General features: G+C 37.7%; 1 protein-coding gene across 5 annotated transcripts in view; it reads right to left on the bottom strand.

The window, feature by feature from the left end:
- YTHDC1 (YTH N6-methyladenosine RNA binding protein C1) overlaps positions 1 to 21,008 on the bottom strand; it is a 42,680-nt gene extending 21,672 nt beyond the window's left edge. For 2 of the 5 annotated variants that reach the window (XM_055434016.2, XM_055434017.2), the window contains exons 1-7: positions 20,614 to 21,008; positions 8,960 to 9,061; positions 8,259 to 8,587; positions 7,704 to 8,130; positions 2,290 to 2,379; positions 1,774 to 1,827; positions 1,087 to 1,181 (exon numbers count right to left, since the gene is read on the bottom strand). In XM_055434016.2, coding sequence (XP_055289991.1) covers positions 1,087 to 1,181; positions 1,774 to 1,827; positions 2,290 to 2,379; positions 7,704 to 8,130; positions 8,259 to 8,587; positions 8,960 to 9,061; positions 20,614 to 20,641 — 1,125 coding nt within the window. In that variant the 5' untranslated portion in view covers positions 20,642 to 21,008. The remainder of the gene's footprint in view (positions 1 to 1,086; positions 1,182 to 1,773; positions 1,828 to 2,289; positions 2,380 to 7,703; positions 8,131 to 8,258; positions 8,588 to 8,959; positions 9,062 to 20,613) is intronic. The other 3 variants (XM_055434018.2, XM_055434019.2, XM_055434020.2) reach the window with 2 other exon arrangements.
- Between the last annotated feature and the right edge of the window lie 3,137 nt (positions 21,009 to 24,145).

Genomic DNA, 24,145 nt, shown 5'->3' with positions numbered 1-24,145 from the left:
CCATAGATGGCAGACCACCAGGATCCCCCGTCTCTGGGATTCTCCAGGCAAGAACACTGGAGTGGGTTGTCACTGCGTTCTCCAAAATTTTAATGGGTTAACCTCAAATCAGAAATACAGGATCATTAATACTGACAGAAATATTTTTTAAAAATCTTTAGTTTTACCTTTCTTGACATCAGTGGAAACAGTCTTAAACCAAAGATATGAAAATATTGTAATAGTTTGTATAAAAAGTAGATGTATTTTACAGCAAAAACATTAGAAAAAAATTAATCTTACAACATCTGACAGCAACCAGGTATATCCCTTTTGTAAAGGCTAGGGTGGGCCTGTAAACTGAGTCTTCTCTTTTCTTTGAAATCCAAGTGATCTTACTTTTGAGATTCTCCATAGAGGAACACCTTCTTTTCAAGAAAACCTCAAGGTAGAAAACAAGCAGTAATATAAAACAAAAACTGGCTGACTAAAGAACCTTTTTAAAAAGTGTTGGTATAATAAACTAGCAACTTGAATAAAGAAACACAAAACTTGAACCATTTTTGCAGTACAACGTATAATGAAATATATTCTTCAAATATTGAGTAATTTTACTTCCAAACTCATCTTCAGAAGATTTAAAAGAAAAGTTACTACTTGGTTGCTTAACCAATCAAAAAAAGCAGACCCTGCAGGTAACTGGGGGAAAAAGCTTTAAAGCTTTAATGAAAATTACAGTATCTCATGTACTCAAGTGATACTTAAGTCCACCTTCACATTTAAAATTTTCTTGAGTTTGACTTTCTTGAGTTTTACACATTCATAAGTAAATGGTCTGTATCTCGTGCCTTTGTTGGTTTTCTGTGAGCTCTGGTTTCTGGGAAGTGAGCAGCTCTCATTCCTGTAACTCTTGTAATTCAGTCATTCGTGTGCCTCCTTCATGAGGATTCAGTACGGCTGTGGTGCTGTTGTACCTCTGATAGGAACTCTAATTCTGTGTAAAGCCCCAAAGGTCTGTTACTTATTTTTATTTTATATTGTACTATATTTCAAAAAAAAAAAAAATTTTCAAGGTTAGGATAGTTTCAACAGAACTGATGCTAGTACCTTAGCTTTGGCAAGGGACACATTCTCATGGTTGTTACTCTTTATGAGAAAAAATCTTGCATCCTGTAGAACATATTTGAGTTTACTGGTTTGATCTGAAAAAAAGAAATCCAAACTGATTAACCGGAGGCCATTATCACACGGAGGAATTTAAGTTGTACTAACTGAAATCAGCCCTCCGCAACCCAGCTAAACTTTTAAAATTCATAATCACCCATTCAACCTGAAAAGCTAAGCCACAATACGTAGTAAAGCAAAGCTAAGAAAAGACACCAGCATTTTGCAAGAAGGCAAACCTAATATAGTAATGTTCTGATATATCAGATCCATATTTTGTGTGAAAATAGCTATAAATTTTATGAATTTTTATCACATTAATCATTTTAAATTGTTAATAAATTCTTATGCTATTAAAATATATATATATATTTTTAAATATATATATACATACACACACACACCATCCACTCTGTCCAGAAACTAAGATAGCTGAAGATGTTTTTTTTCTAAAAGATATGGCAGTAAGAAGTGAATACGGAGCTCTGTGTAAGACATTATTTTTCCCCCCTTAATGCAATATATCAGAACATTACTACATTAAAACCAACTATTAATGGAGAACCAATAAGGCAAAATAATGACTTTAAGGCAGCATGCAATGAAAACAATTTCAAATTTAAATGATACCTTTTCGGACAGCACGAACGGAAGATGATAATTTCTCATGCTTCTTTTCTGAACCTGTATTTAGCCAAAGTACATTTGTTCAGATTGGGCTTTAATAGAGATAAGACAAAATTTCTACAGTCTTGTCACATAAAGTTCTCATTCAAGACAAATTATTCTTCCTGGCGCACCCACACACACAAAAAAAATACTTCTCAATGTGTACGAGTGTTTTGCTTTTTGGGTTGTTTGGATGTTTTTAAAAATATTTGAACAATTTCTCACTCAGAAAACTAGTCACTGAATCATCATCTTCCAAGAAAAAAAAAAGTGAAATTCCACTTAAGCAGTAACAGAACAGGATTAAAATAATAAGAAAAAGCTTAGTTTCTTCTAGAATTATTACACTGAACATGCCAGAAATCAATACTAATGAACATCAACAAGTTCACGCTAAACTACAGCCTCCACACTTTTTACAGCAGATTACATTAGAATCAGTAAGATATGATCACAAATAAAAGTAAATGAGAATACCTGCATATGACTCCGATGCAGAGCTTCCACTTCTATCAAAAATAATAGGAGATATGCCTCTAGCTCTCTTTCTTTCCTTCTTTTTCTCATCTAAGAAAGAATTAAGACAAGATTTTTAAAAACATTACAATGTCAGTTAATCAAATAAGAATGTATCATCATGTCTGGATTTTCCCTAAGTATTATTCATTACTAACCTCTCCTCATGCAATGAGTTGACTCACTGGAAAAGAGTCTGATGCTGGGAAGGATTGAGGGCGGGAGGAGACGGGGATGACAGAGAATGAGATGGCTGGATGGCATCACCAGCTCGATGGACATGAGTTTGAGTGAACTCCGGGAGTTGGTGATGGACAGGGAGGCCTGGCGTGCTGTGATTCATGGGGTCGCAGAGAGTCAGACACGACTGAGCGACTGAACTGAACCGAACCTCTCCTGACCCACTTAACTTCATCAGGACAAAGTGTTCCAATTCAGACACTGTTCAAAAGCTAATCACATTTTTTATTTCTCCCACCAATTTTAATCAAATAAAAATACACTGCCATTAATTAAAAACTACTTACCCTATATATAAAAGCAAGCCTTAAAAGTTTTAAAAGGGGGGGGAAAATTCTGCAAAGCAAACACTACTTTTCTTTCAATTAAATTTATGGTGTTCCCTCACACCAGTCAGAATGGCTGTCATCAAAAAATCCACAAATAATAAATGCTGGAGAGGGTGTGGGAAGAAGAGAACCCTCCTACACTTTTGTTGGGAATGCAAATTGGCACAGCCACTATGAAGAACAGTATGGAGGTTCCTTAAAAAACATTCAGCTAGTACGACCCTGAATCCCACTTCTGGGCATGTATCCGGAGAAAAATATGATCCAAAAAGATACATACACCCCAATGTTCATCGCAGCACTGTTTACAATAGCCAAGACATGGAAGCAACATACAGTCCATCAACAGAGGAATAAATTAAGAATATGTGATACATATATACAACAAAGTATTACTCAGCCATTAAAAAGAATGAGATAATGCCATTTCCAGCAACAGGGATGGACCAAGAGAGTGTAATATTGAATGAAATCAGACCTAGAAAAATATCTTATGACATCCTTTATAAGTGGAATCTAAAAAGAAATGATACAAACTTACAAAACAGAAACAGACTCACAGACTTCAAGAACCAACTTGCGGTTGTGCGGGGTGGGGGGGGGGGGGGGGGAGATGAGGGGAAGGGATAGTTAGGGAGCTTGGCATTGATACCTACATACTGCTATATTTAAAATGGGTAACCAACAAGGACCAACTGTATAGCAGAGTAGGTACTCTGATCAATGTTATATGGCAGCCTGGATGGGAGGGGAATTTGGGGGAGATTGGATACATGTGTATTTATGGCTAAGTCCCTTCCTTGTTCACCTGAAACTAGTACAACAATGTTAATCAGCTACACCCCAATAAAAAATAAAGTTAAAAAAAATTACAATGTTCCCTTCTATGAACCAAGTATCACTGTTTTAAGTCCTCTTTTTAAAAAGATTACTATCATTCTTCAGCAAAATTCAAAGTCTGATTTGAGATGTCCAATGAACTGCAGAATTCAAAGGTTTTCAACTGTTCAAAAAAAAAATTACACTAAACTAGTAACTCCCTTTCTGGTTGCCACTGCTTGCTTCTGTGTCTTCAAATACATTCTTTTTGACCATTTCCTGCCTGAATTACTGCTTCTTTTCAAATTCAATTCAGAATTTATCTCTAAAATCTCAGTGAGAGTCTGTACAGTGCTATTAAAAAGCTGGGAATCTTCAATAGAAACGGTTTGCATTACTTATAAGAACAACTTCAGGCTTAATTTGGAACTTTATAAGTATATAAATGAAGACCTAAAATGGAATTAGGCTCTCCTGTCACTGTTTATCAGTATTTTAATTACATCATAAGCACCTTGACTTTTCAGCTAAAAAGAGGAATATGACGGGAGAAAACACATATACTTGTTTTTATAAAAATAAGAGAATGTTGAAAGGATAATCAACGATCTTTCATATAAACTTCTATTTTAACAGCTTTAAATAGATTATCTCCTTTAATCCTTAAAACAAACTCATGAGACACATAATACCATTATCCTCACTTACAGAAAAGGAAACCTCAACTTAGTGGTATACTTAGGAAACTTGGTCAGGGTCCCATGGTTCCTGAGTGGCAGATCCCAGTTTCTAACTTGAAAGTACAAGGCAAGAGCTCTATTCTTAAGAGAACAGAAAAGATACTTTACTACTGTTCTTGAAAGGGGATTCTAAGCTTAAGCTAGTTTAAAGAGGGAAAACTACAAGGTAATAAGTTCCTTTTAAGTAAGCATTTCTCCACCTTGTAACTTACTACTAATACCTTCTCCAAATAAGATTGTTAACAAGAAGTTTATAAATGATGCTGATGTTTCTAACTCTGGGCAAACAGGAAAGGCAAGGCAGCACAAACTGACACAATTACAAAACCAAGCCCATTTAAAGCTAGGAACTGGGAAACATACTGATATTCATATAACTAGCTATAGAAAAAAGTATTCCTAGGCTTGCCAGCTTTTAATGAGACCTAACTTTCAAGTTTTAAAATCCTCTCCTTCAGGGTAAACTGTAAGACTTCAAAAGAAACTGAAGTAGTACAAAATAACTGGAAACCTCAACCAAACAGATAAGAAACAGGAGTTTTCGTCACATCCCAAATCTTTCTCATCATGTCTGTTTTGTTCACTGACTACACATTCTTATATAGCGTAAAGGATACAGAAGGAACTGAATTCACTGAATCAATTGACATGCACATGAAGGAGACTAGAAAAATAAACTTTGTTTTAAAAAATCATTCTAAATTATTTCTTTCAAAACGTCTAACATGTTTCTTTTACTTTTTCCTATTTGAACAATTAGGGAATCTAAGCATTACAGGGTTTCCCTGGTGGCTCAGATGGTCAAGACTCTGCCTGCAAAGCAGGACAACCCTGAATCAGGAAGATCCTCTGGAGAAAGGAATGGTAATCCACTCCAGTATTCCTTCCTGGAGAATTCCATGGACAGAGGAGCCTGGGGAGCTACAGTCCATGAGGTTGGAAAGAGTTGGACACAACTGAGTGACTAACACTTCCACTTCCAAACATTACAAATTGATCACAAAGAATAATACGCCTATCGCTGTTTAAAAATTATACTTTATGATTCTAAGTACTAAAAGAATCTCTCACTAAGATGATGCAGAAAAAATAACAGAAGCAGATCTTGCCCAACAATTTTTATATAATGTTAAATATTGTATTACCATGAAAAATCTCCAAGATTTTATCTTTTTTGTACAACTAACTTTCACTGCTCTTAAGTTTATGATCCCCTCTCCTGACTATTATTCTCAGATCAAAAAAACAGTCACCTAAAAAATAACCTTTAACAAGCACCAACTGTGTCACTTTTACTATAAAAGGAAGTTGCTAAAGTTCTGAGGAAAAAATAAGGTAAAAGAGACTGGAGTCTAGAAAATTCATGACAAGGAAACTAAACTGTCATCCTTTGTATTTAAAAACTGGTATCCCTCTTTTAAAGAGTTTCAGGTTCTTTTTCTTTCGCAGTAATAGAAACTGCTCCGTGATAAAAATAATAATATCCTGCACACTAAATAGTCTTTACAACATGTTCCATGTAAGAGTTCTTCCAAAGAAAAGTCAGTCACAAAGCTTTAAGGAAAGTAAGACTTCCAGGTATCTCTAACAATAAATCTCTCAACAGTTTTAATATTCAGGTTTTCTAAAAACCATTGGCTAGTATTCAATACAAAATATCTAATCCACAAAAAACATAAAAAGTATGAATAAGTATCTTGCTAAGTATTAGCATCTAGGAGTTTATTAAAAATACACATTATTTCAGGTCTGATCTATTTATACAATCTCCTTGGCGTGCGTGTTTACTCGCTCAGTCATGTCCGACTCATTGCAACCCGATAGACTGTAGCCTGCCAGGCTCTTCTGTCCGTGGATTCCTAGGCAAAAATACTGAAACGGGTAGCCATTCCCTTCTCCAAATAAGTCTTCACTGTTTAACTTAAACAACATAAACATTCAAGTCTAGGAAATATCATTCCTAACGTGGACACCAAAAAGAAGATTCCGACAATAAAATGCCCCCTATTTTTGTATTTTCACACATTCTCCACAATAAACAAACATTTATTCATACTTTCAATGCAATTTTTGTTCTCTATTATCATAAATTATAAATGCATATCCTATCAATCTGTGCAAAGTATGATGGAATAATATAATAGATTCCACAAGGTTTTTTTGTATTAAACCCAACTACCCATCTGTTCAGTTTAACTCTTTTAACCACCTTCAAAAACCTGTCTAACTCCCAAACCTAGAACTCTGGTGAATAAAAGGCTAGCAGCACTTCAGCTGCCAACTGGAGAATACCTGGCCATCTACTCTAACATTTACACTATCAAGAATATGATTTACCAACAATGTACTACTAAAATGATAAAATTCTATGACACTGTAACTATCACATATATAAAAAGAAAAGAACTTTTCTTGTATTCCAATGTTTGTAATATTTGGCCTATGTAGCAGATCTGGTTGCACCTTTACATTAAGACAGCCATGGGACTATGATCATCATATAGTGGCCAATGATCTTTAAGGACCCTGACTTCTCCTTGCTCTACCTTCTGAATTTCTCCTTAAAAGAGGGTCCCTTCAGCCTAAAGACTATAACTATCTACCATTCCTACTTTAAGTCTCCCGGGTCATAAAAAGTGGCAAAGCATCTAGTATTCTTTCCCAGTCTCTCCACAAGAATTTTATACTCTTATTTTCCATCTGATACCTTTTTACACCCAGCCCTCTGGAGACATTGCCCCAGTCAGTCAACCCACAGGTATAAAAATAAAAGTTCATATTCTCAAGAGAAAAACAAAGTTATTTTGATTTCTGTTGCCACATGATGGAAATCTAGAGGCATTTAACATGAAAATACTGTAATACCTAACAGATAGATTCCATATGAATATACTTTAAGTACAGCACTGTTTAAAATAAGCTGGTGTCGATTAGTATGTATATCTAAGAATTTATAACATTAAAACCTCAGATATATTGCCTTATTAGAGAAACAAATGAAGTAATGTGCATTTGCAATATAATCAATTTGGAGCTGAGAAACACCTTTACTAAGATATGTAAATCTTATTCAAGTGCATAATACATCCCAAAACATACCATATTTTAAAAAAAAAAACAAAAACACAGGACAGTCTTATTAACATCCCACATTGCCTCATATTTCATAATTTTAAAACATTCAAGAGAAACACCAATCAGGTGAATTAAAAAATAAAGACAAACTTTTACATATAAAAATTAGTACCTGATCCATCTGTTCCTGAACCAGATCTGACAGACCCATCCGTGAAGGTAACAGATTCAGAATCAGAGTCGCTAGCCTCACTTCTAGTGTCATAATCATTTCCTTCTTCCTTCTGGTCTCTCTCATCCTGTTCATATTCTTCTTCTTCCTCTTCCTCCTCATCTTCCTCCTCCTCCTCCTCTTCTTCCTCCTCCTCTTCCTCTGCATCTTCATCCACCTCTTCATCTTCCTCTGCATCTTCTTCTACCTCCTCGTCTTCCTCCACATCTTCCACACCCTCCTCCTCATTCTCAGTGTTGTTGCCTTGCTCATCAGAAGAACCACTGCTGCCAGTCTCGTGGTCAGAGCCATATTCTTCAGAGTTCACTTCTTCCTTAGAAGATTGGCTGGATCTGCTTGCACGTCTATCCACTTCAAGCCCAATTCTCTGATGTTTAAAGAAAAAGGGAATCAGCAGTCATACAACAGACAAGGTCAGAGTGAATAAATAGTTCTAGCCTCAAACAGAAATGAAAGAATTGCTTTCTGTATTATATCTGCAACTATATTTACTACCTCAGAATCATCTGGTGTAGGGGATTTGACCCTCCTTTCAGGATCCCTTTTCCGCAGACAAGTTTTGTCAGGTTGATTCTTATAAGGTTCTCTGGAGGCACTGCTTGACAAACGAATCTTCCGATCAGCTTCTAACCGCTTATTTCTTTCAGATCTTTGATATTCCTCATTTTTATACTCTGTGACTGATTTTCCTTTTGTACTAACCATTCTTTTGTTATTGTTAACTGATGAGCTCAGTGGTTTAGAAATCAATTGTCTTGAATGAACAGAAGGCTTTTGTCGCTTTGTGTCAGCAGATTCCATTCGGTCACTTTTTCTTTTTGAACCTTAAAAATACCAAAAAAAAAAAAGTTTGGGTATTAAGACTTATTTCACCAAAGTTCAACAAGTAATTGTATCAGAGAGGGAAAAAAGCCTCATTTCTTTAAAATGTCTTCTAAAATATTTGTACTCCAAAGTTAATCATAAAGAAAACACAGCTTCCAAATACTGGAATAAATTCACTTATCTGAGACATTTCACATGCTTGAAAAAATACATATTACTCTCTTTCATGTGGAATTGGCTACCACTGCTTGTTATTGCTAATGATTGTGCTTTTGGTGTTAAGAGCCTCGAGGAACAAGTACAAAAGCAAAGAATTAAGATATTTATCTCTATGTACACTTTTATTTTAACTAAATAAACAGAAATCTTACCCTTTTTCTCATTTTTATCTTGTTCACTCTCTGGATTATAGAGTTCATCATCCTGTTCTGGTACTTCAGTCAAAATATCATCTAGAACATTAAGTTCTCCATCTGAAAGCAAGGAAATTAAAAAGTAATGGGGAAAAATCATTACCATGAAGCATTTATTTTTGAGTACTTGCTGTGAAGATATTTAAGTATGAGAACATAACCTTTAAGTAGCTTTTATTTCAAGATCAAGACACAAGAATAATTCCTGTAAAACCATACAAAGTAGAGGATATGATACAGAGCCCTGGTCTACAAAGCCTGGAGTATATATCCCATAGGGTGTGAAAGGATATACTGGGGTACAAAAAGTGAGAACTTGTTTATTTGTGCGTCATCCTTTCATCTCTAGTTTTTGTCAACTGCTTTAAAATGTGCATAGTAAAGATAATAATAATACAAGTGCATAACTTTTAAATAAACATATTTATCAAATGGATTCCCAGGTGGCGCTAGTGGTAAAGAACCCGCCTGCCAATGCAGGAGATGTGAAGAGATGTGTGTTTGATCCCTGGGTCTGGAAGATCCCTGGGGGAAGGGCACAGCAACCCACTCAAGCATTCTTGCCTGCAGAATCCCATGGAGAAGAGAAGCCTGGCAGGCTACAGTCCATGGGGTCACACAGCATCAGGCACAACTGAAGCGACAGCATGCATATCAAAGATTGTGTATTTTGGGAAAAATACTTACTGATTACCATTTTACAATTCAGAAACTCTGGCAGACTCCAGTTTAAACAAGTAATCAAAGTTAACATCACCCACAGTGGGTCAAATCAGTATCATGGACCCTAGTATGACGCACTACTCATGGAACAATTCTGCAATATTCCTATGCAAAATGCAAAACTTAAACCTATACATAAGGAAACAAATACAAAACCAACCCAAATTTAGAGGCATCCCAAAACATCAATATCATGAAATACAAACACTAAGAAAACACTTCAGATTAAAGGAGACTAAAAGATATGTGATACAGCACATAATCTGAGACTTAACTGGAAAAACTAATGAAATCTAAATAAGGTCTGCAGACTACAAGTATCAATGTTAATTCCCTGATTTTGATAGTACTACTGTTAAGTAAAAGAGAACTCTACTTTTTATAAAATACATACGTAAGTATTTAGGTGCAAAGAAGCATCATGTCTGCAACAGACAAAAGATGGAGTGTGAATGAATTAGAAAGACAAATATGGTAAAAATGTTAACAGGTGAAATGTGATTGAAAAGCAAAAAAATCTTTGTACTAGCCTTACAGCTATCCTGTTGTCTGAAATAATGTTGAAGCAGGTTAAAAGAAGAAAATTAGTGATGGGGTACATAACCAGAAACATTTGAGGCTGCTGGTTTGGACTATAAAAAGTATGACTTGTCCAGACAAAGGAACCATTGACTATAACTGATACTTTCAATGATCACGAAAACTTACAACTCAGTTTCATCATCCCACCCCCCTTCATACCCCCCATCCTGTCTAATGGGACAAAAAAATTCTTAGAAATACGTGCAATTATGTATTTACCCCTTTAAACTGATTTTTTCCCCGAAATAAGGCACTAAAGCTAATGGTTAACGTTTTAAACACTAAGCATACAAGCATCAAAAATATCTTTCCAAATTTAAGGTGCCATAACAAGAGGTATAAAATCATAAAAACTGATGAGACAGGACAACTGTACCCATGGCTCTAGCCAAAAAGCAATGCCCACTGAAAGTATCAGTTCAGTTCAATCGTGTCCGACTCTTTTTGACCCCATGAATCACAGCACACCAGGCCTCCCTGTCCATCACCACCTCCCGGAGTTCACTCAAACTCATTTCCATCGAGTCTGTGATGCCATCCAGCCATCTCATTCTCTGTCGTCCCCGTCTCCTCCCACCCCCAATCCCTCCCAGCATCAGTCTTTTCCAGTGAGTCAACTCGTCGCATGAGGTGGCCAAAGTATTGGAGTTTCAGCTTTAGCATCAGTCCTTCCAATGAACACCCAGGGTTGATCTCCAGAATGGACTGGTTGGATCTCCTTGCAGTCCAAGGGACTCTCAAGAGTCTCTCCAGCACCACAGTTCAAAAGCATCAATTCTTCGGTGATCAGCTTTCTTCACAATCCAACTCTCACATCCATACATGACCACTCAAAGTATAACAAGGTTTATTAACCTGAGGTCTTTGAACAGGTTAGATGTAACTCAAATTTCCCCAAAGAGGAACAGAAATCAGGGACTAAAGAGAACTAAAACAGATAATGTAGGTAAAATAAGAGGAAAAGCAAGGTGACACAGGATACAGAAAAGGAAACACATCTTCTGTACTTGGGAGCCACAGCTGCTACTTAGAACACTGAAAATTACATATGCTTGAAACAGCATAGTAACTGATTTCTTTGATCCATAAAAATGCTTCTCTGTACTTTACTATTTTTCTAAAATGAATATATACTATATGGACTGCTTCCTTTTTTTTTTTTTTAATGTTATTAAAATCAAGATATGTAAACCAAAAAGGTTTCTCTCATCCTCTGAGTTCATGTTTTCACTAAAGAAAATCCCCTCGAAACCTGAATAGTGCAAACACAATTTTTGGATACTATATTATAAATAAAGAATAAAAACATATCATTTGATTTTTAGAAATCCATGTTTTTCAGATATTAAGCAATCCTTGTGTCAAAGTTCTCTAGTCAGTAAAAAAGTGGGTCCAACAAATCTTGAAAGATAAGACATCTGTAGAACCAAAACAAAAAAACAAAAAACAAAAACTATGACATGACAGCAAATAAGACAATTAACACAGTGCTACCTAAATCTTTGCAAGAAATTGCTAGTTCTTGATTAGAAATATCCACCCAAAAGCTTGAACAGTCACATGAAATCATATACTTTTATACATGCTAAATCTAACACAGAAAAAATACTGTGAGGCTGATTATATCAATTCAAATTTCAGACATGCCTAAATCATTCTTTAAAAACTTTAATAAATCATTTTTATTAGACAAAACCAAAGATTAGTTGCAGTTTTAGAAAGTATCTACAAATTTTTAAAATACTAACCAATACTTGCTTTTCTAACATTTTATCACTTTCATACATATCATACATGACACACATAAGGTATATTTTAGATAGACTACTTTGCAGATAAAGAAATAGAAGCTCAGAAGTTCAAGTTACACAAATGCACTCGTCTAGAGTTCAGGCTTTCTAAATATACGGTTAAATTACATGTAAACAATATTAGTACCTTTAAACAAAGTGTAAGAAAACAAAACCACAAAGCATCACTAAAAGGTTGGGTGCATTAGTAATTAATTTCAAATTAGTGCATCAGAAAGCTCTGTATCCCAAACACTGCAGCATCTTAAATCTACTTTAAGTTCAACCATAATATCCTCATTTGATATCTGCAAATTTTTACCCATTTTATACTCTATGACAACAAAAACGTAACTGGTGTTATCACAAAATTGGTAAACTAAGACCTGCAGGACAAAATTCAGCCCACTGCCTACTTTTTACTGGCAGGACAAGAATAGTTTCGACGTTTTTAAGGCTGTGTTTTTAAAAAGGAAAAGAATATATGACAAAGACCTTATGAGGCCTACAGAGCCTAAAATATTATTTTCTGACTCCCTGATATAAAAGATCATATATAAGTTACTTTTCTCCACCACTGAAATCGTTTATTTGCTGAAATATAACACAGATGAGATTTGCGTTTGGAAGCAAGAAAATCCAGGTCATCATTTAAGAGCTACGTATCTTTGGGGAAGTCCCACTCTGAGCTTCAGTTTCTTCACCTCTGTAAGAGACATTTAGAACAAAAAGATCACTGTTTGGGGAAGGGGGCAAGGGCAGGGGGGAGGCAGGTATTTGACCCTCCTGAACCTTGTATTAATAACCACTAGGGTACATGATACACAAAATATAGCCCTGAATATAAAACAAAATCCTCTTTTTTCAGTAACACAAATATATAAATATTCTGACTACTGCAGTAAATTTAACATGCTATCCCAAAACTTGGTGACTTAAAACAATAGTTATTTATTATTACTGCTTATGTTTCTGAGGCTCAACTAAAGTCTCACATGTGGCTGCAGTTAAAGGTTGGCTAAAACCATCTGAAGGCTTGCTTATCCACCCTGGCTGGGTAGATTCAAAACAGCTGGGGCTCTTAGGGCATGCTTTTCAATGGCACTCTCTACCATGACAGCTTCAGCACAGGCCAACCTCTTTCATGGTGGTTTAGAGCTCTAAAGATATATTAACACAGCCCAAGAGAAAAAGAGCCATAATATTTTACTCTAAGACAATCATAAAATTCTACTCAGGTTCAAAGAGAGGAGCCAGGAACTCCAATTATTGTTGGAAGAAATGTTCCAAATACTTGGAAGGTGTTATCCAAACTACCACCACTTGCTTAGTTTTGCTTATTTAATTAATGTAAGGTGTATTCTTAAAATAATTAGAGAGTATTGGGCTATACAGCTAACAGACTGTTTCCTATGACCATTCACTGGCTAGAAAATGTACTCTTTGTATGCATTTTAATTCATGTTTTTAATTTGAATTAGCTATAAAGGATTATTTTAGTAATCTGACCTACTCCTGATACAGCCTTTTGGGGAAGAAGAGAGAAAGTAACATCCACTGGTTCTCCAGTGTGACTTCTTTTATGCTTTAAATCACTCGTTTTATCCTGAAATTTAACATTATTCTGCATAATGATATGCACATATTCAATTTCTTCACAGCAGTTTGACAGCAGCACCATAAGAATATTAGCAATAAAATGAACAAAGGTTAGCAGATGCCTGGTTAAGAATTGTATGTAAAATATAACTCAAAAGAAGCATTTCCTAATAGGATTTTTAGATGAATTTATTTATTTAAAGATCTATTTATTTTTATTTTTTGGCTGTGGAGAGTCTTCACTGCACAAGGGCTACTCTTGAGTTTCTCATTGCACGGGCTCTAGAGTTTCGGCTCAGGAGTGGTGGCGCATGGGCTTCTCATTGCGGTAGTGTCTCTTGTTGCGGAGCACAAGCCCTAGGGCGCAAAGGCTTCAGCAGCTGCAACACACGGGCTCAGCAGTTAAGACTCCTGGGCTCTAGAGCACAGGCTCAACAGTTATGGCGCATGGGCTTAGCTGCTCTGTGGCATCTTCCCCAACCAAGGATCAAACCCGAGTTCCTTTCACTGCAAGGTGGATTCTTAACCACTGGACCACCAAGGAAGCCCCTCAAATGCAGTATTTAAAGTGCTTTATTTTTGAGAAATCTACATAAAGTCTTAACAAAAAAACCCTTTAAAGCCACAAGAAAAAATGAATTTTTCACAATGTGTCAATGCAACAAAGTAACTCAAATGAAACACAAACAGTATTCCCATTTATAGTTGAAGTTCAAATCCATTCAAAGTTATACACTAAGAGCCTGTAGAATGAATTCAGCTCTTGGATGCTTTGTTTTTGAAAGCTCCAAGGGTTTAAAGTAAGAATAGATATTCTACATTTTAAAAAAGGACTATTTGATCACTAGGGGCCCAGATTCCTACCTGAAAACTACCAGCTGGAGCAGTCCTGACGGTCTTTGGTAAAGACACAAAGTAATTTATGTCAAAGTTTTGCATGAGACAATGTAGCTTTTTTTTACATCAGGGTATTTACCAATATTTCCTGAACATAGACCATACCTACCCCTTTATTCTCTATTAATACTTGCCATTACCTATTGTATTAATTAAATAGGGCTTCCCTGGTGGCTCAGATGGTAACGAATCTGCCAGCAACATGGAAGACCTGGGTTCGACCCCTGAGTTGGGAAGAGTCCCCTGAAGGAAGGCATGGCAATCCACTCCAGTATTCTTGCCTGGAGAAGCCCACAGAGGACCCTGGTGGGCTACAGTCCATGGGGTCACAAAGAGTCAGATACAACTGAGTGACTAAGACACATACAGTTCAGTTCAGTTGCTCAGTCGTGTCCGACTCTCTGCGACCCCATGAACCGCAGCACACCAGGCCTCCTTGTCCATCACCAACTCCCGGAGTTTACTCAAACTCATGTCCATTTGAGTCGGTGATGCCATCCAACCATCTCATCTTCTGTCGCCCCCTTCTCCTCCTGCCTTCAATCTTTCCTAGCATCAGGGTCTTTTCCAGTGAGTCAGTTCTTCGCATCAGGTGGCCAAAGTATTGGAGATTCAGCTTCAACATCAGTCCTTCCAATGAATATTCAGGACTGATTTCCTTTAGGGTGGACTGATTGGATCTCCTGGCAGACCAAGGGACTCTCAAGCATTTTCTCCAACACCACAGTTCAAAAGCATCAATTCATCACCCCTCAGCTTTCTTTATAGTCCAACTCTCACATCCACACATGACTACTGAAAAAGCCACAGCTTTGTCTGTACTGACCTTTGTCAGTAATGTCTCTGCTTTTTAATATGCTGTATAGGCTGATCATAGCTTTTCTTCCAAGGAGCAAGCGTCTTTTAATTTCATGGCTGCAGTCACCATCTGCAGTGATTTTGGAGACCAAAAAAACAAAGTCTGCCACTGTTTCCTCTGTTTCTCCAACTATTTGCCAAACACACACATCTATTTGCCAAGACACAAACACTCTCTATTAAAAAAGCATTTTATCTGCATGACCCTACAATGCATATACCCATAACTCTTAAACAACACTGATACTCAGTTAAGTAACTACAAAAAAATTTAAGGTTCAATTCAAGACACTGAGGTAACAGGAACACCAAGCATATATACTTTCAGTACACAGGATACCTTGTGAAAGAGTAGGAATGCTAAAGGGGACAAGCCTACTCAAATCCAGTGGATTCACTGTCTTAAGAGAAATGCAAGTACCCTGTCAGATCTTGTAAATTTTCAAGAGAATTTCCAAGTACAGATTTTCACTGGAATTGTCTGACTTTCAAATACTCCTTGATTTAAAACAAAACAAAGCAGGCTGCTGCCAGCTTTATTCCTTTATGGAAATACAATCATCTGTGAACGTTTTGCATTTGCAATATATGATGTTCATACATGGACTTCATTATCATCACTGGTTAAGCAGCATAATCTTATGTTACCATCACAAACTATTAACAAACTGAGTTTTGGGATAAATATACAAATCGACAATACAGGAAACAAAAAAAAATCACTGTTTTTAGAGAACTTGTTCAAAACTGTGTTAGTCAACAAGGCTTGTCTACTGTAGATGGGAGTATTTGTTTGGATAAGATAAACATAGGAACTTTAAAATCTAACTGGTTTTCAAAGTAGTTTAGCCTTTAGAAGGTTATGTATGGAACAAGTATTCCAAAAAGAAGCCCAATGAATTCAAGTACTGTGACTAAAATCTCACAGTTCTGAATCCAAATTTAGTACTCTTCCCACTCTACCAGAATTACACCTCAACCTTGAAATTCCTGGCCTGGAAGGCCACAATCCTTAACTCCAGGGATATCAGTGTTGAAAATAATGTTTATCTGAGAAATGATTCATTTTTTGTTTGTTTTTTTGGACCCTGGAAGCTTCTGGGTCAGGAGATACAGAGTACTATTTATTTCAGGATCCAGGTTCAGACTAAGACCTTAAGTATTTAAAGGGAGGAAAAACAACAACAACAAAAAAACTGAGTAGTTAAATATATTGTGCATTTTGTGTCTAACATAGGGCACCAATACATTACAGTTGTTATTTTAATTCAGTTAATATAGTTATAATGGGGTTTGGCAATGGAGCAACATTTCCTAGAGCCTCCCATTCTGTTTTGTTTTATATTAGACCAGTCTCTCAGTTATTTTTTGATCATTCAAAATTGTCATTCTTCTAAAAGAAGAGACTTGGATTTCCCATCCCATCCAAACTTCCTGTCTTTCAAAAAACAAACAACTGAAGTCTAAGGAGTGCATTTGTAGCTTTCTGTCCTACTTCTATTATGTATAAAACAAATATATTGGAATATCAAACATACTCTATGCTTTTTAAAGCCCTAACTAAAATAAACTAAGATTATCTAGCCCTATGGATGTGAGAGTTGGACTGTGAAGAAAGCTGATCGCCGAAGAATTGATGCTTTTGAACTGTGGTGCTAGAGAAGACTCTTGAGAGTCCCTTGGACTGCAAGGAGACCAAACCAGTCAATCCTAAAGGAAATCAGTCCTGGGTGTTCATTGGAAGGACTGATGCTAAAGCTGAAACTCCAATACTTTGGCCACCTCATGCGACGAGTTGACTCACTGGAAAAGACTCTGATGCTGGGAAAGGTTGGGGGCAGGAGGAGAAGGGGACAACAGAGAATGAGATGGCTGGATGGCATCACCGACTCGATGGACATGAGTTTGAGTGAACTCCGGGAGTTGGTGATGGACAGGGAGGCCTGGCGTGCTGTGATTCATGGGGTCACAAAGAGTAGGACACGACTGAGCGACTGAACTGAACTGAAGGACTTACTAGAGTGAGGACTAGTGTGTGTGTGTGTTACCAAATGCACATATTTGTATGTATTTGCATGAACGTGTGTTATGTATCAACTGAGAAACTCTTAACTTTGGACATCAATAGCAAATATCACATAACTAGCCAGTTTTTAATCAATAGCAAATATCACATAACTAGCCAGTTTTTAATGAAGTCCAACCTTGAACTAACGATTTACAATTTTCTAAATCATTTATTCAAGGTACTAAGACAATTACTGTACACCAGGAATCGGGTAAACAATACAGACATATTCCTGGCCCTCAAGGAGTTTCCAGTTGGGTAACGGGCAAAAAACATGTTACTTTTTAAAGTGGTACCTCATGATCCACATTTTAGATATATTAAGCTTGTGTAACTGTTCTTCAGAAAGAACTTTTTAAGAACTTAAAATGGCAAGCCACTCCAGTACTGTTGCCTAGAAAATCCCATGAATGGAGGAGCCTGGTAGGCTGCAGTCCGTGGGGTCGCTAAGGGTCGGGCACGACTGAGCGACTTCACTTTCACTTTTCACTTTCACACATTGGAGAAGGAAATGGCAACCCACTCCAGTGTTCTTGCCTGGAGAATCCCAGGGATGGGGGAGCCTGGTGGGCTTCCATCTATGGGGTCACACAGAGTCGGACACGACTGAAGTGACTTAGCAGTAGCAGCAAAAAATAAAATGCAAAGATGTTTATACACAAAAACGGCAAATAACAATCGATAATACCACCAACATTTCAACATCTTCCAAATCTCCATTTTGGATAATCACCACAGGAATTAAGCAGGCAATTTCTCCAATTACAGGCTTGAGCTTTCAGGTACAGGTATTACAGAAGCACTTACAGAAGGTAATATCTGCTTATTATATAGCTAATGTGCAAAGCCCAATAATACAAGGGGTTTATGACCACAAGTTTAACTGTTCTGTTATTTACAGCAATTTGTGCAACTTAAACTCATTTCTTATCAAAATCTTACACCACTTATAGAATCTTCAAAGAAAAGCCTAAGGTTTGTGCCATGTCTTATAATTTCTTAACGTTTCATACATGACAACTGATGATAGTAAGTACTGAGCTGCTCATTTTTCCTTGTTCAATGTGAAAAGAAAGTCAAGTATTAATTCTAATTCTAGCTATTTTCCAGCTGTTTGACAAATATCAAGAAAGTAAGACACCCTAGGTCTCAGTTTCCTTATTTGCAAAGTAGACTATTCTAGAAATCTTGCCATTTCAAAATTAAATAAGCAACTCCAGTAGGTATATATCTGCTAGCTTTCCCAGCAAACTACAATCTTAAACTATAAGATAAGCACTTTTATCATAAATTTTGAAATAAGCTGAATTATGAAAATTAAGTTTTTAAAAACTACACAAATGTGAGGCCTTTCAAAAGCTGGACAATTCATCCTAAGTACTGCTCATAGGTGGCATTACTACTTCCCAGTAAGTGACAAAGTTCACGCACTTAGACGTTTTCACCTCTAAATCCATTTCTAAAGCAAAAAATTCAATACAGCACCTACTCTTTTTCCTCGTGTACAACTGTGTCTACTCCACAACTGACTTACAACTATGTTCACCTTGAGACAATGAACTCTTGAGAAGTACTGAGTTTTACTCACTTTTTATCTAGCTCATCTCACATACCACAACCACCATCTCCCCCCCCCCCAGCTCATAGATTACTGAAACCGTTGACTGAGTTAATTCTTACTGATTAAAATCATCTATTTAATACTACTATACTTCTAATTAAAAACAGTTTGTTTTATTCACTTACATCATGCAATCTTATGATCACATTCCTTCTGGATTTCTCAAAAGGAGGGGAGAGGATTTTTAGGGCTCAATTAAGGAAGGAAAATTAAACTACTAAAACCTAATCAATCCCATGATTGCATTCCTTCTGGATTTCTCAAAAGGAGGGGAAAGGATTTTTAGGACTCATTTAAGGAAGCAAAATTCAACTACTAAACTGAATCACCATTTCCTGCTTTAAGCAGGAGCAGTTATCTTAAACATATTCCCACCCAGTCCATTTCCCAAGGTTGTCCCTATCCCTAGAACAGTTCACTGATTTTTCCAGTTCAGTGACTATTCTTTTAAGGAGCAAAATTAAAGATCACAAATCTAATGGAACTTGACTCTACAGTCCATTTAATAAATTGCTCCCCTCGCCAAGTTAATTAGCCACACAAAAGGGTAGATCCGAGAAATACAAGGCAGCAGCTGACCATATATATATACATACACATTTTTTTTTAATAATCATCTATATCCTTCCCAAAACTATTATAGTAATAGCAGGGTTGTAAAAAAACGCACCACCCAATCTAGACCACTCTTCAGACTTGTATTGATTCTGGATCTATATTAACATTTCTAGGCCCCGGAAGGCCAATATTTCAAAAGATCTGACATTTTCTTCTGGCAACATCAGTTCCTCCCAAATTTCAAAGCAACTGTATCCCTCCGACTCTCTATAAATTACATTTATTTGTTCCTAGTTACCCTCCAGGAACTACACAAAATGTGTGTCTTTCAGAATAGCGGCCAAGATTTTTCCTGCCTGGCCTGAACCACATATTCATCTTTTCAAACATTACCTTTCCCAAAACAAGTAAATAGGTAACCAAACAGGCCATTCCTGTCACCGCCTATTTAACAGGAACAGCCTGAAATTACTTGTCTACATTTCCCGGGACTAATCATCTATCTATACCACGTCTTAAACAAGCTTTAATCGTGGCATTAAGGGTTTTCGAAATTGAGCCTAACAGAAAACATCGTTCTGAAAATACGCATTACCTCCGCATACCAGGAAATAAAGCCAAGGGCCTGCAACACAGAAGAGGCCTTCTCTTAGCCGCGCCCAAGACCGATAAACGTTACGTGAAGGAAATTAGGATCAAAGCAAAAATCCAAGGCTAGATGAAATGTTAGGTCATGTGGTGACCAAGGACTAAAGGGCAGGCCTGGTCTTTGCCAGTGAGTCCGAGTGTCTCCACGGGGAGACCGGCTCCGCGCGGAGAAAGCTAACCTCCTCAACCCCCAACTCACGACGACGACCACGGTTCGGGCGACCACTCCAGAGCCCTGACTCCGCCCGTCACCTTTCTCCGCACTAACCTTTCTCCTCTCGGCTGTCGGCCGCCATTGCTCCCCTCTTGTTTCCGCTGCTGCTACTACCGCCGCCGCCGCTTCGAGGCGACTCGCGCGGGCGCCGCAGCCGCGGCAGCAAAACAGGCGCGTCCGTCAGTCCGCCCACTGGGCTGCGCGCTCCGCACCGTGGCCTCTACACTTACCCTTCCCGATTCACCCTTTCTCCCCGCTTCTTCCCTTTCTTTCTTTTCCCCTTCCCTCCTTTCACTCTAGTCACCCGCAGCTTAGGCCCAGCCTTCCCGCTGGGGCTTAGAAACGGGAAGCGGGGAAAGGCGGGGGGTTGGGGTGAGGGAAACAGATGGCGACGGCGGGCGGCGCTAAAATGGAGCCTGCTTCCTGCGTGAAACAATCCAGCTCCCGAAATGCCCTGCGCTGTTTACGCTACGTTCCTCCCTGGGAACGTCACAGTGCGGAGAGGGCCGAGGAGGCGGGACGGGCAAGGGAACGTGACGTAACGTCCGCACGTTGTGCCGCCCCCCCGCAACCCGGAAGTCTCTGGAATGAGTTTCATTTCTAGTGATTAAGTATTCCGAGTTACATGCTACCCCGCGTACTGCCAGGTTTCTCAGTTTTCTCACGTGAAGCGCCTATTAAAGTACCTTCCAGCCTCAAGGCAAAGATGCTTCCTGTCTCTCCGCGGGACACCTGATTCAGTTCTGAAAATTGAAGGCTTATTTAGGACAAGTCTGGGCCAATCCCTTTGCGGCCACCACTTTCTACACTAAATACAGGATGTACTTTCTAATTTGGTGCTGATGGCTTACCGAAAGGCAGCGCAGGATGCGATCAGCTCACTTGTAACAAAAGCCTACTAGTTTGTTTTATACTGAGGAAAGGAATTATATTGTATTTTAAAATAGCTTTGTAAGTCACATAAATTTGATTTAAACAGTATCGAGGCCCTAGGGTACACAGTTGAGTTAAACAGACTTGAGAAATTAAAACTACGAAAGTGACCAAAAATCATTTTACATGATAGAGTAAGATCTTCTAGGACACTTGCTTAAAGTTCATTGTCAAAGGGATGAAAATGTAATTTTGCTTCACTCTTCCATAACTGAGTTTACAAGGGAAAGAAAATTTGAAGGCAAAAAAAGAAAAAAGGTAATATTGTTAAGATACAAAATCAAACTAATGACAAATTTAAAGACAGACAGATCTATGCTGCCTTGTTCTTTGATTGACCTTGATTGGTTTCTCTCTTCAAGGAGTTAGTGTATGTTCTACTGAGGAAGACAAAGCATAAGTAAACAATTAAAAATCATGATGAATTCTATGAAAGAAAAAGCTAATATGGCAAGGCAGGGGGGATAAGTGAAGGCTTTTTATATAAAGTCCTGAGGAGGTGAAGTTGAGACTGATACCCAGGAAAAGGTGGAGACAAGGGTCTTCCAGACAGAGACCAGCACACCCAAAGGCTCTGATCAGGAAAGAGGCCTTGGTGTGGTCAAGGATCCACAAAGAACATCACTGAGCTACCACCCAGATAATGAGTGAGAGAGCAACTGGCTGAGATAATGTTTGAGAAACAGACCACATCTTTAGGAGTAAGGGCCTAATCAAGACCCAACCAAAAACAAAAGCAGCTCAGTATCTACAGAGAGACATAATTTCAGGGGTGAGCCCACTGGAGGAAGAAGATGGAAAACACCTTTGGCTTTACACAGATCCATATCTATAAAATGTGAAAATAAGCCAACACATGCTCAAGATGAGCAGCAGACCTAAGAGGAAGACAGCAAAATCTTAAACATCTCTGAAACATTTTCCACAATGTTTACTATTAAATCGGGCCAGGTCCTATAGAACAGGTTGCAAACTGGTGCCTGCTAACCTAAGACATCTTGAGCCATCAGTTTGTGTGCTTTTACTGAAGCTTAATTTCTTTAACTGGGTCAGGCACTCTCCAGTAAGACTCTTCCTCCACCATCCCTCTCAACTGCCTTACCTTTGACCAGTGTTACTGACTGAAGTATATATAAAGTGTATGGATTCAGAAAAAAAAAAAAAAAAGGGTAGTTGGGTTCTGTTGCCCTGGGAAGGTTATGTAGAGTGAAGAGCAAAGGAAACTCAGTACAGTCTTAGAAAATATCAATAAAGGGAATATACAATATGAACCTAGAACATCTTGTCATATTAGAAAGAGTAATCAGAATGCTAGGGCCCTATCAAACTATGAGGCATTTTGAGCAGCTGTAAAGATAAAACTGCAGTGGACTGAAATATACCAAATATGTTTAAATCCTTGAATTCATCATAGTTCAAAAAAATCTATCAGTCCCCTTTGGGTGATGCTAGGGAACCAGTTCATTATTTTGAAAACTGGTAAGCAAGAGAAGTCATCATTTAACCTGTCTTTCTAATTAGAACTGTATCTCATGGTTACCAGGCAAGCAGTTGATGAAAGAAAGTTTCTCTTTAGGGAGGTATTCAAGCTAATATGTGTCCAGGAGGAAGCAATGTTAGAAGTTAGGACATCATCATTTTATAACCATGAATGAGATAAACAGATCAAGACAGTAGTTATTAATAGTTGCTAATTTGTATAACAGAAAGACTAAAACCAAGACACAGAATGAGCCACAAGAGGAAACAAAATGTGGAAGTTGAGTCATGCATATTAGAAAAGATTAAAAAACATAAATATGCAACCTACGGAAGTTCAAGGTGATTAGCCTTCATATGACTGCAGCCCTAATCTGACCTCAATTTCCTGAGCCAGAACTACCCAGCTAAGTGGTTTTGAAATTCCTGACCCACAGAAATGACAAAAGATAATAAAGGTTGTTTTTGAAACCACTAAACTTGGGGGTATGTTGTTACATGGCACTTAGAAAAGTAATATAAAATGCCATATGTTAAAATCAGATGTATTTCTAAATATAGCAACACACAATGGAACATAAAATTTAAAAACATTTACAATACCATTAAAAATATAAGATATTTAGGAATACTGAAAACTATAAAACAGTGTAGACAGAAAATTAAAGAAGACCTAAATAAATGAAAAGATACTCATCATGCATTGAAGGACTCACTATTGATGTCAACCCTCCATGAATTGATCTATAAATTCAAAGCAATCTCATTCAAAATCCCAATGGAGTTTCTTAAAAGAAATTGACAAGGTAAAATTAAATTTGTAGGGAAGTGAAAAGGACCTAGAAGAGTCAAAATAATTTTGGAAAACAAGAACAATTTAGAGGATTAGCACTACCTGACTTGTACCAGGAATGGAAAAGGGTAGTGCAGGGTCCTGTCCCGACATGGACTGGAGAGTGAGCAGTGGATGTCGGACCAGGGGTGGGTGGGATGGGAAGAAGTCACTGAAGACTACACACACGTAAGTGGAGGCTTGGGATCTGTGGGCTGAGGGGATGCTGTTTGCTTCATCAGATCTGAGACCTGAGTAGCGTGAGCTGGGCCTCACAAGCTCCACCGAGCATGACAAAATGGTGCTAACCTTTGTGCTGGCGATTGCCGGATAGAGCCTGAT

The sequence above is a fragment of the Moschus berezovskii genome, chromosome 5 (genome assembly GCF_049115385.1).
Source record: "Moschus berezovskii isolate FMDL1 chromosome 5, NW_MosBer_1.0, whole genome shotgun sequence".
NCBI lineage: Eukaryota > Metazoa > Chordata > Mammalia > Artiodactyla > Moschidae > Moschus > Moschus berezovskii.
Note: the sequence above shows the minus strand (reverse complement) of the source record. Positions and strands in the feature narration are given on the sequence as shown.